At 38.5% G+C, this 16,123-nt stretch overlaps 1 protein-coding gene across 2 annotated transcripts in view; it reads left to right on the top strand.

The window, feature by feature from the left end:
* The window catches only part of rsrc1 (arginine/serine-rich coiled-coil 1), a 468,003-nt gene that overhangs the window by 117,181 nt on the left and 334,699 nt on the right, over positions 1-16,123 (top strand). For both annotated transcript variants that reach the window (XM_041176225.1, XM_041176232.1), the window contains one exon: positions 999-1,172. In XM_041176225.1, the coding sequence (XP_041032159.1) occupies positions 999-1,172 (174 nt within the window). The remainder of the gene's footprint in view (positions 1-998; positions 1,173-16,123) is intronic.

Raw genomic sequence — 16,123 nt, 5'->3', positions numbered from 1 at the left:
AAACAACCTTTATCATTCAAGATAAAAGCAAAAAACTGCGGATGCTGGAAATCCATAACAAAAACACCTGGAAAAACTCAGCAGATCTGGCAGCATCTGTGGAGAGGAACACAGTTAACGTTTCGAGTCCGAATGACCCTTCAACAGAACTAAGTAAAAATAGAAGAGAGGTGAAATATAAACTGGTTTAAGGTGCGGGGTGTTGGGGGAGGCTGGGGGTGGGGGGTGTGGGACAAGAAGAGCTGGATAGAGGGCCAGTGATAGGTGGAGATAACTAGAAGATGTCACAGACAAAAGGACAAAGAGGTGTTGAAGGTGGTGATATCACCTTCTTTGTCCTTTTGTCTGTGACATCTTTTGGTTATCTCCACCTATCAGTGGCCCTCTATCCAGCTCTTCTTCCCCCCCCCCCCCCCCCCCCCCCCCCCCCCCCCCGACCAGTTTATATTTCACCTCTCTTCTATTTTTACTTAGTTCTGTTGAAGGGTCATTTGGACTCGAAACGTTAACAGCAGATGCTGCCAGACCTGCTGAGTTTTTCCAGGTATTTTTGTTTTTATTTCATCATTCAAGCATGGCTCCAGAATGTCAGGTTCTTGTGTTCTTCCAGAGTTACATATTACTTCTTCTTGCTAAAAAAAATGGGCACCTGGCCTGTCCTCAGGTCTGCATTTATGTCATTCTTAAACAGTTTGTTAGGATGCATATGAAATCAGTTTCAGCCTGACGTGGTTCATCCACTGTTTTCTTTTTATTGCTGAAAAAAGATTATTTACTGATCCCCTTTCATCAGCAATCCTAAATCATTTTAATGGTTCCCATGACCAGGCAAGGTTGAAGATTTACTCTGGGAAATTGTTGGCAAATTGTTTTTTAATGACGTGACTCATTTGAGTTCCATTACCTGAGAACTTATGAAAAAAATTCAAACTCACATTTAATTATCTAGCATGGAGAAGAAGGAATGTTTATTAATGTATTCAATGATTTCACAACAGTTCAAGATCTAGACATCGGCAACACTCCCATAGCCGAAGCAGTGAACGCTCCAGCCGCAGGCGAAGTTACAGTCGCAGCAGATCTAGAGAAAGGGAAAGACGTAAAGGCAGAGACAAAGGGCGAGTAAAGGACCGGGAGAAAGAAAAACAAAGGGAATCACGGAGCGATAAAGGGTAAGAAGTAATTGTGGAATGTCATGGTTTTTGATTTAAAATTGCCTTACTAGGTAATGCACGTAGACTGTTGCCTAACGTTCTATCAAATCAGATGTTCTTCAATCAGGAATATTTGCAAAAATGGTTTATATGCATATACTTGTTTAGTATGCTGCAATTAATATATGTTAAAATAATTTGATTATATCTGTACAGACTGAGCTGTGCAATTCAAATGGTTTGTGGAGCACTAATATACCTGATTAAGTGCAGCAACTGTATTTTTGCTAAAACTTCATCTTCATGTCATAAGTTTCCAAGCCATTGTCTTGATGGTGTCATCATTTCTTACTCTTTAAACAAAACTTTGTATTAAAATGAATAGAAAGATAGAAATTAGTAATGTTTAATGCTGTCTTAGCCAATTTGATCAACATCTGTTCCTAATATGTTTAAACCCTACTATGTTCACTAACCTTACAGCTTACCGTATATCTGCATGTCAGTGGATTTAATGTATTATAATGTGCCTTAATGTAAACCAAGAGTGCAAATGCAATGAAACACTAATTCAAATGTTTCTCTGCAAATTACAAGTTATGTTTCGAGTTTAGGGAAGAATTTAAGAATGTTTTGACATATTTTGAATGAACGCGCAACTTTTATTTTGCCTTCAATAATGAAGTGGATCCTTCTTTAGAAGAACTGAATGTAACTTTGAAATCTGAAGAGAAAAAGAAAATGTGACTCCTCATTTTCTCCAAATGGTGTTCATACTTTTGCACCACGTGGTGCCCATTACTAAATGAAGTCCTTAAAATGACATTTCCAGGACTGACGGTTTCCATTCCAGGGTGTTAAAAGAAATAGGTGAAGAAATTGCAGATGAGCTAGTCCTAGTTTTCCAAAGCTCATGACATTTGGAATTTTCCTTTTGGATTGGAAAATTGCACATGTTACTGTTTTTTAGGAGGGCTGGAAGGAGAAATTGGGTGTTGACAAGTCTGTCAGTTTAACATTTTTCAGGTCAGGTTAACAATTGTGCAGAAGTTACTGGTGTTTAGCATCAGGAAAAGAGTTGCTGAGCACTTGGCCAAATATGAACTAAACAAAGAGAGTCAGCACATGTTTAAGAAGGGTAAGCAATGTTTTAATGGTGAAACTTTCTTTGAGCAGATCACTAGCGTGGTCAATACGCAAGTGTCTGTGGATGTTGTATATACGTACTTCCGGAAGGCATTTGATAAAAGGAATGTTATAAATGCTGACATGTGATAAGTGGTGTTCCCAGGGATCTGGACTGTAGTCTAGGTTTTTAACCAGTGTGAATGCTGGGAACAGTAAAATCTGATTATGGATTTGCAGGGCACCCAAGCTATATAATTAGATGTTTTGGTCAAACCATTTAATAGTATGACATATGCCTTCCTGCCTCTCCAATTATGTCATCTGTTGGTTGTCTCACTCGGCTCAATGTACACTACTCTATCTTTTCTTTTCAAATCTCGTAACTCAATGAAATTACTACTGTAACTTATACTGTATGTCAGTTTTGATTCCTCCAGGGCTGCTCAGCTCCTGATCTCAGTACAGCCTTGATCCAAACATGGACAAAAGAGCTGAACTCGAGAGTGACTGCCCTTGACATCAAGGCAGCATTTGACTAAGTGTAGCATCAAGGAGCCCTTGCAAAACTGAAGTCAATGGGAATCAGGGAAAACTTTCCAGTGGTTGGAGTCATACCTCACAGAAAGGTTGTGGTTGTTGGAGATCAATCATCTCAGCCCTGGGACATCACTGCAAGAGTTCCTCAGGTGAGTGTTCTAGACCTAACCATCTTCAGCTACTTCATCAATGACCTTTCCTCCATCATAAGGACAGAAGTGAAGATGTTTGCTGATGTTCACATTATTCAGTACCATTCGCGACTTCTCAGATACCGAAGCAGTCTATGTCCGGACGCAGCCAGACCTGCACAACGTTCAGGCTTGGGCTGATAAGTGGCAAGTAACAAGTGTGCCACATAAGTGCCAAGCAAAGACCATCTATCTCCTCTTGATGTTCAATGGCATTACCATCACAGAATCCCCCTCTTATCAACTTCCTGGGGGTGAACTGAACCTGACCAGCTATATAAATATTGTGGCTACCAGAGTCAGAGGCTGGGAGCAGAAAGTGACTCACCTCACCCCCCAAAGCCTGTCCACTATCTACGAGGCATAAGTTAGGAATGTGATGGAATACTTGCCGCTTGCCTGAATGAGCACAGCTCAACCAAGACTCTAGAAGCTCAACAGCACCCAGGACATAGCAGCCTGCTTGATTGGCACCCCATGCACCACCGATGCAGAGTGACAGCAGGGTGTACAACCTACAAGAAACACAACAGTAATTCAATAAGGCTTCTTCGACAGCACCTTCCAAACCCATGACCTCTAACACCTAGAAGGACAAGGGCAGCAGATGCATGGGAGCACTGCTACCTACAAATTCCCTACACACCATCCTGACTCAGAACTATATCGCCACTCCTTCACTGCTGCTGGATCAAAATCCTGCGACTCCATCCCTAATAGCACTGTGGGTGTACCGACACCACGTGGGCTTCAGTTCAAGAAGGTGGCTCACCACCACCTTCTCGAGGGCAATTTGGGATGGGCAATAACTGCTGGCCTAGCCAGTGATGCCCCCATCTCGTGAACGAATGAAGAAAACCTGTTATTTGGCAAACATTATTCATGAATCTTTGTATTTCTCTGCATGTGATACAATTTGGAAGGAAATAGGCATATGTAAGGCAATATAAATTTAATAGTACAATTTTAACAGGAGTGCAGAAATAGAGAGACTTGGAAGTTTTGACAGGAGAAATTGAGAAGGCTTTTTAAAAAGCATATGGGATCTTTGGCTTTATTAATATAGCATAGTGTGCAAAAGCGAGTAAGTTATGATATCCAGTTATTTATCACCAGTTCAGCCTCAGCTGGAGTAATATGTAAAATTATGAGCTTCAGGAAGGCTATCAAAACCTTTCAGAGGGTGTTGAATAAGGACTTTAATTATGTGGAGAGACTAGTGAAGCTGAGTTTATTCCTCTTACAACAGAGAAAGTTAAGGGGAGATTTAATAAAGGTGTTCAAAATAATGAGGGATTTTGTGTTGTTAGGAACTTTTTCCACTGATAGGAGGGTCGGGAACCAAATAATGGGCAAATTCCAGATGGGAAATTAGAATTTTTTTTTATGTGGTGAGTTGTTACGATCTGGATGCACTATCTGAAAGAGTGATGGAGGGAGATTCAAGAAGAAGTTTCAAAAAGGGAGTTGGATATAAAATTGAAAAGCAGAAATTTGCAGGGTAATTGCGAAAGGTAGCTCTTCAAAGAGCTGGCACAGGCACAGTGGGCCAAATGATTTCCTTCACTGCTGATTAGTTCTATGTGTAATGATCTCCTTTTACCATTTTGCACAATTTTCAACCATATATTTTGGTTGCTGGAGTTTGGATTGCACTATTCCTTCATGAATAACTTGCATTATCAAATCTTTCTTTATCAAATTTTTACTTAAAGAAAGGATTTAGGAATGAGTGTAGCTTAAACCGTAAACTTAACTGCCAAGTTCATAATAACAGTGACTTGCCAGAAACAGCAACTTCTAAATAAGTCTGAATTGTACAGTAGTTACATAGGTAGATTACTTGGTACCTTGATGTGCAATAATTGAATATTTTTTTTGCTTTTGAAGTATTTAAATATTTGGGAACCACCTAAACAAAGTTCACGGCAATGTGCAAAAAACAGATCTATGTCCTGTCATGCTAAATACATCTAATTTTCTTTTCAAATCAACAGATACTTGTCTTCATTGGGCTGATTTTTCCATTGCTGTTTGGTGTAGAAGATGAAAGGCCATTGTAATAACCCTTAAACTCAAGAAATGTTTATATATTACTCTCAAAATTTAATTCCGCCTCATTTGTTTGTGAAGAACACATGATGGTACTATAGATCAAAACAATTGTGTGATGATTAATGTATCTTAAATATGTTAAGATATGCAGAGTAAAGTTGTAATTAAGACACCGATGCATGCTTTTACACCAGGTTGCTTTTTTCTGCCCTTTTGTGTTTTTGACAGGCTGTGCTTTCTGAACAAATAATATTCAGTTTTTCAGTCTGGCAGCACCCTTAAACTCTACCAACCTGTCATTTGTCGAATACTCTCTTCCCCCCCAACCCACCCCCTGCATCCCATGATGCAGGAAGTTATTATGTTAATTTTACATCATTAACATACAGGTTACAGAGTTCTGCTGCATGAAGCATGCATAGAACCTCTTTTAAGTGTCTGCTCAGATCAAAGCAAGCTTATGTGATTCCTGTTGTCTGACACCAAGCTGTGTGGTGTGTTGTTTTCATTAAACATTTATCACACTTCCAATGTGACAGCAGGCAACTTTGTGCTTGAGTAACATGTTTTCATGCAAAATTTATTGAAAAAGACGAGACATTGTTAAGCGATCTTGTCGCCTTTCACTAGAGGCAAAAGGGTAAACTGTTGGAAAGAAGGAAGTGTGCTTTTGACATGGCACAATAATTGTTTCATTTGACAGGGTCACATGAAAACAATAGAAGTGTTAAATAGCATGTTTACTTTTGATACGTAGGTATGTGCAGTAGAGCATCGACATCTTTTTGAAATGACTGGAATCGAATGCACCCTTACATATTTTGTGAAAGTTTGCTTCAGTTATTTCTGTGATATGGTACCCAAGCATATTTATGTTTCTGTATGAAATTTATAGTTTTACCTAAAGCTACTCAAGGGCCCCGATTTGGTAAATGAACATCATTGTCAGACTTGCAGAGATATCAAGTTTTTTTGTTTTAAATTTTTATCTATAAAATTGAAAATAAAGATAGTTTAGTGAATTCAAGTCATCACACTTGGTGTAGAGGAGTAGGGCGAGGAAGAGGTAAGTTGGAGACATACTTGTAATTAAGAAATGAAAATAGAAGATAGAACTTCAAAATTTTTTTAGAAATATGGTCAAAGAAGTCGCGTTTTTTTGCCAGGAGTTAAGTTTTTTGGCTTTATGGCCATTTTTCTATATTTTCTTCAAAAATGTGCCATCTGTCTACTTAAAAAGGGGGCTGAGTACTAAATGAGTACTTTGCATCTATCTTCATTATAGAAGAGGTTGCAGTCAGAAGGGGTAGCAACGTTAGGTAGGATTAAATTAGATAAAGAAGCAATACTTAAAAGGTTGATTGGACTCAAAATAGAAAAGTCACCTGGCCCAGATGGCATCCATCATAAATTACTGAGGGTAGTAATGATGGAGTGGCTGTGTAGTTCAATGGTAACGCCTCTACCTCTGGGCCAGAAACTCTGGGTTCATGCTCCACCCCAGGACTTGATGGCCACAGAAGGTGCGTTCATTATGTGACCAAACAGGTGGATTACCAGCCTGTAAATCCTTCCAATATGCCTGCTTAGGCAGTAAGAACAGGAGAGTTTTCTGGTCAGCAGAAGGCAATGGCAAACCACTGCAGTACTTTGCCAAGTCTAATCATGGATCAATCCAATGGAAGTCCATGGTCACCAACGCCTTCTTAGGGCATGATACCTGAAGGAGGAGGAGGAATAATTGTGGAATTTTCCAATCCTCCTTAAATAAGTCGGATTGCAAATTTTATAGCCCTGTTCAAAAAGGGGAGAGGGAACAGTACAGCAATTACAGACCATTCAGCCTCATCAGTGGTGGGGAAAATAGGATCATAGAAATTGGAGTAGGCCATTCAGCCCCATGAGCCATTTCCACCATTCATTGAGATCATGGCTGATCTGTATTTTAACTCCATCCACCTGCTATGGCTCCATATCCTTTTATAGCCTTGTCCAGCAAAAAAATCTATTGATTTAATTGAGTTATTATCTCTCCTGCATTTTGTGGGAGAATTCAACACTTTACACCCTTTGTGTGAAGGTTTTAGAGACAGTCATCTAAGACAAAAATAATTAATACTTGGAAGCATGGGCTAATAAATGAAAGTCAGCATGGATTTTTTTAAAAAGCAAGTTGCATTGACTGATTTAGTTGAGTGCTTTGATGGTAGACCGAGAGAATCAATGCGGGCCTTGCACTTGATGTGTGTATGTGGACTTTTAAAAGGTGTTTGGCCAGGTACCGCATTGCAAAATTAAAGCCCCTGGGATTAAAAGTACAGTGGGAACATAGATGTAAAATTTGCTAAGGTACAGAAGTATGCAATGGTGTTCCCCCAGAGGTCATTATTAGGACCACTGCTCTTTCTGATATATATTGAGGGCCTGAACTTGGGAAGACTGGGAAAAATTTCAACGTTTACAAATGGCCCAAAACTCAGAAATGTAGCAAACAATGAGGATATTAAGAAACTTTGGGAGGGCATAGACAGACTAGTGAAATAGGCAGATACATGACAGATGAAATTTAGAGAAGAATGAAGTGACAACGTTTTGGTAGAGAGGAGTGGCAGTATAAACTAAATGGTACAATTTTAAAGGTGGTCCTGGAAGAATAAGTACATAAATCTATGAGGATGAATGAACAAAGCTGTTAAAGAAGCATTTGGGTTCATTGGCTTTACTGATAGAGGAATAGAGTGCAAAAACAAGGGAGTTATGTTAAATAGTTCTAACCAGCTGGTTAGGCCTCAGCTGGAATATTGTGTTCAATTCTGGGTACCACATTTTTGGAAGGATGTCAATTGCTTCGAGAGGGTGCAGAAGAGATTTACCAGGTTTTAAAATTTGTTCATGGGATGTGGACATCACTGGCAAGGTCAGCGTTTATTGTCCATCCCTAATTGCCCTTGAAGACGTAAACCACATGGTGTAGCTGTACCCACAGTGCTGATAGGAAGGGAATTCCAGGAATTTGACCCAGCTAAAGTGAAGGAAAGGTGATATAGGTCCAAGTCAGGGTGGTGGAGAACTTGCAGGTGGTAGTGAGCCAATGCACTTGCTGCCCTTGTTCTTCCAGGTGGTAGAGAGTTTGGAAGGTATTGTTGAAGAAGCATGGGTTATTTGTTGCAGTGCATCTTGTAGATGGTATACACTGCAGCTGGTACTGGAGGGTGTAAATGTTTAAGGTGATGAATGGGGTGCCAATCAAACTGGCTGCTTTGTCCTGGATAGCCTCGGGCTTCTTGAGTGTCATTGGAGCCGCACTTACCCAGACAAGTAGGAAATATTCCATCACACTCCTGGACTAGTGCCTTGCGTGTGGTGGGCAGGCTTTAGGGGAATCTGAAGGTGAGTCATTGCAGCAGTATACCAGCCTCTGACCTACTTTTGCAGCCACAGTATTTATATGGCTGGTCCACTAAATTTCTGGTCAATGTTAAACCGCAGGATGTTGGCAACGGTCATGCAGTTGAATGTTAAGGAGACGTATTGGAGATGGTTATTGTCTAGCACTTATGAAAGTATGCCTGTTACTTGCCACTTAACAGCCCAAGCCTGAATGTTGTCCCATGTTGCTGCATATGGACATTTCATTGTCTGTAGAATTGCAAATGTAACTGAATACTGTGCAATCATCAGCGACCATCCCTATTTTTGACCTTCTGAAGGAGGGAAGGTTGTTGACTTTCTAATTACATACCTAGTGCAGATTTTGTTTTAAGTTTGAGTGATAAAAGATTTAGTTTCTCAGTGGAAGAGTTGAATTTAATCTCTGATAACTGTTATGTTTTTTAAAAAAATATTTGAATGATGAATTGAGTAGGCTTCAACTAAACTATTTTATAAAAATCATTTTTTTTAATTGAAGAAAGCCTATAAAGCTGAGGGAGACCCAGAGAGAAAGGAGGAAAAAGGAAGACAGTGTCTAGCATTATTCTAATTTGAGTTCTTTTTCCTTTTCAAAGATAATTTTAATACTAAATTTTAAAAGCTTGCCATGCAGACAGATTCTGATCAGCAACAGCTGAATTATATTATTTGCTGGTCCAAAAGTAAATATAGGTAGGTATAAATTTTGAACACTGGAAAAGAGGGAACATAATGGTTGCTACTGATCTAGTTAGGGGAGAAACTGAAAGACATATGGGAGTAAATGACACTCGATAACCCATGCCCACTCATTTCAGAAAAACATTTAATAAAGGCAAGCAGAATGTTGAACTCTATTATCTAAGGCCATCTTGCTGACACTATTCTATTCTGGTTGGGCCATACTTTATTGGTTTCTTTTTGGTAACTGTTATGGCAGGTGGATGATAAATGCCAAGTTTCCCAAATCCCAGAGGGAAAATTGAAGCAGCTGCCACAACTATTTGCAATTTGTATTTATTTCGAGATGTGGGCTTTGCATTCAGTAAAACGGTCACCAAGTCTTATAGGTTTCTTACAAAACTAAATTAAACCTTTATCAACTGAAGAAATTATTTTAAGCACATACATAGATCTACAAGTTACTACTATTATAGTTTCTAAATCCCCTAATTAATCCAAACTCCAGGTACACCTCCATTAAAGCAACAGTGAGACACATAGATTTTAAAAGACCAGGCAAAGTAACACACAATACCTTGAACAGTCAAATTCAAAATGAGCTTTTCTCAGCTTCAGCTGCTTGTAGACAGCAACTTGAGGCTTAGATGCTGGAGGCTTTTCACACTTGTGTTAGATCTTAGAATGCCTTCCCTTACACACAGCCTTCACTCCTTTATAAATGTTTTCCCTCTTTGAATGCAAGCTCCCATTGTTTCACTATGACTTTGGACTTTTACCTCTCTAATATTAAAAATCCATCAAAGTACCAATTTTACCAGTAATCTTCGGCAAAAATAAACACACTTTTTTAACTTCTCCTGGCTAGGTGAAATATTTCATCCTCTCTTTTGAATTCAAGCTTGCCTGGTTTGTTTAAAAATGCAAATGTTCCCTTTACACCTTACATTTTAAAACTTCCCCTATGTTTACTGACTTAACATTTCAAGCTTGGCTTATTTTATACATCAAAGCCTTCAGACCAGCTGCCTTTAATTTAGTTAAGTTCACACACACACACACACACACACACACACACACACACACACACACACACACACACACACATAACCCTCACTATTACTCTAAAATAAATTCCAATAACATTATGAAAATGATTATATCTTCCTGACAGTAACAAATGCATGATAGAAACACCCAAGCCCTTGAAGTTGTACTGGGAAGGAGAACAGTGTTAATCTCTAATGTTACTCCATTAGTGTGAGAGAACTGAGTTATGGAGTGAACAGTTAGAAAAGTTTGAACTTGAAGCCAGGAAAGGAGGCTTCTGGGAGGGGACAGATACTAGATATGAATGAAAGTTTAATCCTTAGCCTTCCAAGGCAATTTCAGAACTGTTGTTAGAACTTATTCTAGTGAAGTATGTTTATACAGTGTCTGGAGTGGCCACCTAGGTAGGGTAGTAAAGGAGAAAAAAAATCTTGGGTGTGATTTACAAGTTATTTGATTGCTGTGATAGTCTATTGTAGATCCCTAAGGAAGGGTCGCCTGGTAGGATGAATAACTTCCCCATCAGCACTTGCCTCTTTTATTTTTATAATAGACATATTATCATCTGCTCAGCATATCATAACTTGCCTTCAGAATAATTTGACTTCAGACAAGCAGAGAAAAATAGCAAAAACTGATGATGCAGTTGTGCTTTCTATTATTTCATTAGAGATCCAAAAAACCTTAAGGAATATATGTATATTTTTGTCAGTATTTTTGTTTTGTGATCAGTGTTTCTTCTTTTCCTTTTTTTGGTCAAGCTAGCACTTCCTTTAATTTCAGCTCATTACTGGTTTATAATTTTTGTCCTCTGCTTCCTTTATTTCTTTTGTATCCTACAACATTTGCTAAATTTGGTTTTTAGGGTATATTAACCTCATCTATTTTTAACTTATTTGCTTGCTCTTTCTGATTTCATTTATTTTTCCTCCTCCCTTGTTAGTTTCAATTACTCTTCAGTTTCCACTTTAACTGTTCTGACAGTGCATTAGCCCCATTCTTGTGATGTAGCTCATCATTATAGAATAGCCCTCATCTTTCCATTATTATTGTTAATGCTCCATAAATTGGACATTCTCTTGCTGAAGCCACCTTCTGTTGAGCTGTATAATATTCCAATCTTTCTTTATTCTAGCTCAATATAGAGAAAATAATCTGGAGATTACTATCCTTGAGTGACTGCTCCAATGCTTCCTAGTATCCTTTAGCAAAACTTTAATATCCAATATGGCTGGCTCCATTTTGGATCATGATGACTAGCTGCTTTCTCAAGTATCCTATGACTTTCATTACCTTCTCTAGTCTCTGAAATTCCTCCCTGAAATGCCTAGAATAGAATCTAAGAGGCAAAAAGCATTTTGGCTCTCAGTTTGCATTCACCTCTTTAATTATTAACTTTAACTTCAGCCCTGCACCTCACCCCCCCCCCCCACCCCGCCACCCAACCCTGCCAAAAAAAATACTTCTTGGCCAGGATAATTTATTCTGGGAATTCTTTCTCCAACCCATTCCTCCTCGCTTTCTCTGAGTTGTGGAGGCACTGCCTGCTGAAACATTTGTTCCAGCAACTGCTGTTCTTCCCTGATGTGTCAGATTGTCTTGAACCCTGCCTCAGTTTCTGAGTGATTGAACTCAGATGATCTCATCTAACATTTGTTTCAGTTGACATCCACTATTCTAAATTCCAAAACCCTCCAGGAACTTCGCATACTTATACTCCAGAAAGCCAGTTGGTGAAGGTTGATACTGGAGTCAATCTTTACTCAGTCTTAGAATTATTCAGAGTGAAAAGTAGTAATCACATACCTCCTAATTAAACCACACCACAGTATCAGTAAGTGTCTCTTTATATAAGCTCAAGTAAAAATGTACCCAATGATCTTCCCCGCATATAATTAAATGCAATCAGTATATAATTAACACATGACGCTGTTATTGATATAATTTAGTGGGTTTGCAAGGGGGTTGAGAATGTGAGGAGGAGAGATCGGACCAGGGCAAATGCTGGCAAAGGAGAATAAGGGCAAACACCACCAGAGTTGCAGGCTGAAATTGGGGAGTAAAAATAGATTACATCAAAAAAAAATGAAGTGTGTATTCCTGTGAAGCATAGTTCTACGGCGTTACCTACTTTCGATATACAAATCAGGATCTGGGAGCACTGAGGGGTAAAAATAAGTTAAATTTAAACTTCATCAGCTTAAATGCTCATTGTTTAACCCAAACATTGATAATTACTCAGTTGATTTGAATTATGGACACCAAAATTCTGATTTTAACTCAAAAGGTCAATTTGGGGCCAGTGTGGTGAGAAAATTGCTGACTTGAGACCTGAACTTCTTTAACTCCAAAGTTTCATAATCTTTGTCAAGCCTGCCTCTCACCTCATTTTCAGTGGGAATGATGAGACCAGCATGTGGGAATGGGCAACAGCCAGAGACCCAATCCAAGCATGAACCACGTCTTTCTGATACTCAGTTATTCTGGGTCTTATTGGCCATGTACTACTTACTTTCCAAATTCTTATAGACCTGTGTCCAATGTAAACAGCAGAGGACCTAGAACAGATTATTGCATGATGCAACTCTCCATTATGTTAACCTAAGCCATTTATTGTAATCATATTTTGTTTTATGTTACTAAACCAGTTTTAATCCAACATGCAATCAGAGTACTTTTTCATTTCTATGAAGGTTCCACTGTGGGTTTGCCTCACTGTAAACTTTGCAGTCTGTGTGGTAATTGGCTAGTTTAACCTGTTTTTCTTAAATGCATAGAATTAATGTCATTCATGGCAGGTTTGTTATTCTTAAAAATCTTAATTGTTTGCTGTCGGGGAATCATAGTTATATTCAAAAACCCAACACATCTGGTGGTGAATATTTCAAATGAGAATCAGTGTACTACAATGGTTCAGTGGATAAATGTATCATTTGATGTGATATTAGGCTATCCATGCTGAGTCTGGCTGACAGCATAGTCCCACCAATTGAAGTAGTGACTTTTAAATAATTCACAAATTCAGTTTCTGGGATTATAACTCAGGTTCAGTTTTTGGAACTGTGTCCAACTTGACTGACCCTCAGTAAGGATGCAAGTGGTACCACTGTAATTGGTCCACAATTCATAAGCTGGGAGTGGAAAATCAGTCACAGTACTTGCTTGTGATTGCTGCCAGTATTGGATTTTTGTCCCTGGTTACCTGTTGTAAGGACTGTTGAGGATTATTGATTAATTCACTAACTGTCATTAACTAGACTCATACGCATGGAATACTTGTTTCAGCCAGGTATTGGAGGATCAACATCCAGCACAAGTCAAGATCTTCAGTATTTCTATCAGCCGGCATAATAAACTGGTTTATTCATGATCAGACTTCTAAAATTTAACACCTCAAAAAATGCTTTCAAATATTGGTAGGATCACTCTATTTCAAAAGTCCCTTAAGTTAATTCATGGTGAAACAGTTTTAATTAGCTCATAGTTGCTAGCATCAAATGCTTATGACATATAATGGCCTGATATATGTATTTTTATATATAATAAATACACATAACATAGTTGCATTTCATGCTGCCTGAACAAAACATTTGTTAGTGGTTCATCCATTCCATTGTCAGATTTGATTGTGACCTCCTGTTATTAAAAATTGGGGAGAAAAATTGAACTGGATCATGTTAATTTTGATCAGAGCAATGCTACGTGAGTTTTTGAGAGCTGCAAAATCCAGTTAGTGTGAGCTGTAATCTCTTTGCAGCCTAAGAATAGTCATGATACTGTTCAGATCCCCTAGAGACTCTGTGCTGCAAAGATGAATAGTTCACCAACGATAATAATCCTACACAAAATGAAAAGAATAATTTGGTCTGCTAATGCACAAACAAGTAGAAGCCGCTGGGAGCTTTTGGACTATGCTTATAACCGACTGCTAGATATTGAGTTGACCCTTTATTGTTCGGCATTAAATTATTTTGTCAAATTAATATGAGCAGCAATTTTACTTAGCAACCTGGTTTGTTTCACTGAAAATAAAATGGTACTACAAAGACTTACTTATCTTAATATATTATCATATTGGCATTTTTTCTTGCCAATTCTCTCTCCTTCCCAGCCCCCGCTTCCTGGGGTTCCATGGTCAACTTCTGGCATCGTATCCAAATGGAGATCACTCTTTTGAAAGCCTTCACAGTGAATATTGAAAGGGCATTTGACTCATCAGTATGGTGAACCCTGACCTTGTCCTCATCTGCTTCACTGATACATGCATATCTTGGTGGGTTTCGTGGATAGTTATCAAAATCAGGAAGGCTGATTCATTATTCTTTCCCTAACCCAAAGCATTATGATCAGCTGCAACACCCGTACTCCAATCTGACTGAAATCAAGTAACTTCATATAAATCTGGAACCTTCCTCATCTATGTAGCTGAACTCCTCACTGTAAAAACCTGTTCACTCATTGAGGCAGTTAACATTATTTTTCAAAGTACATATTCTGTACTAAAAGTTACATCAGTTGGACTTGTTATTTTGATCATTGAAATCATAAGCTTTTTGATGATTATGTTAACATTTCACTGTACAAGGCACAAATAATATGGTTAAAGAGTAATGTGAACAAGTATTAATTTTACTGAATCAATGCAACTAATGCATCTCACGGTTGTCAATGAATAAATAGAAGACAAAAGAAATACCTTATTAATATAAAGTTTGTAGCTGTTTCCTTTAAACACAATCCGAACAAGTGTACAGTTGAGTGCTATGATCAGGCAAGCTCTTCTCCCTGGCTGAATTGTTTGAAGATACAAATGTACACTTATTAATACTATAGCCTGTTAATTTGGGTTGTAATACTCAGTGTCGAAAGAACATAAAAAGCAGCCTGATTGAGCAGCAAGCTTGTACACTGAGAAACTATCCCATGGAATGGTGGTACATTATTTCCCCACAAAGTGAATTCTAGACCTCAGCAGGTTCAGGTAAGTGTTGTCAACCCAACGTTTCAGCAGAATGGTATGTTGTGTGGGAAACATATTTGAGTTTTGTACAATCGGAAGTGAAAGGACAAAATAAAACATTACTTTGTGGCTCAGCAGGTGAATGGTCTGTGTATGTATTAAGATGTATGCAGCCTTGCGAATCATGGAGCTGTGAAGTTCAGTCCCTGATTTTTAGTGAATTGTTTGTCTTCAGCAAAATGGCAATTGGTCCCAGAACAATGGAGTGGAAAAATCAGCCAGATCAGCAATCCCTCCTGGAAAAGCGATTGCTGAGGGTAGGTGTTCAAGATGTTGCCTGGAGTCAGGTAGTCGGCTGGCTTAACTGCTTGAGTTCATAACTTGGCAAAAAGCCATTTTGGTGAGGACCATTGCTTGTGGGACACTATCCCAGGTTGAATTTGTGTCTTCAGGGAAGTGGATGAGGAGGGGAGGAAATTGGGCAATATGAAACATCAGTTAATTGACAATAGTTTTGGACAAAAATGGTATTTTATTTTTCAAATGCTTAATTTGTGTAACCTTAAGACTTTATTGTACCATTTTGCTGTGATGTAGGAGGGAATTATGTTTGTCTTATGCTTTTGTAGAAACTTTGCTTTTCTAACCTTGAGAATTTAATGCAGCAGTCTTGGATTTCGTTCTGAAGTGTGTGCTTTCTATGTTTCATAATTTACTGACTGATTCTGTTCAATCAAATTTGTGTATGTGTTAATGGTGTATGAAAAAATGTGTTGCGGGTATGTAAACAAACTGACTGTATATGCTAGGGAGGCTTAAACCAGTATTATTATAAGATGAGCAGTAATACTGCTTCAAGCGTATTTAATGCTTGGTTGAAGGAACAAAGCTACTGAAAAAAATAGTAAAGGGTCAGAAAATAGCTGACTGACTGGGGCAAAAGACAGTTGGAAGAG

Source organism: Carcharodon carcharias, chromosome 2, assembly GCF_017639515.1.
Source record: "Carcharodon carcharias isolate sCarCar2 chromosome 2, sCarCar2.pri, whole genome shotgun sequence".
NCBI classification, from domain to species: Eukaryota; Metazoa; Chordata; class Chondrichthyes; order Lamniformes; family Lamnidae; genus Carcharodon; species Carcharodon carcharias.
Note: the sequence above shows the minus strand (reverse complement) of the source record. Positions and strands in the feature narration are given on the sequence as shown.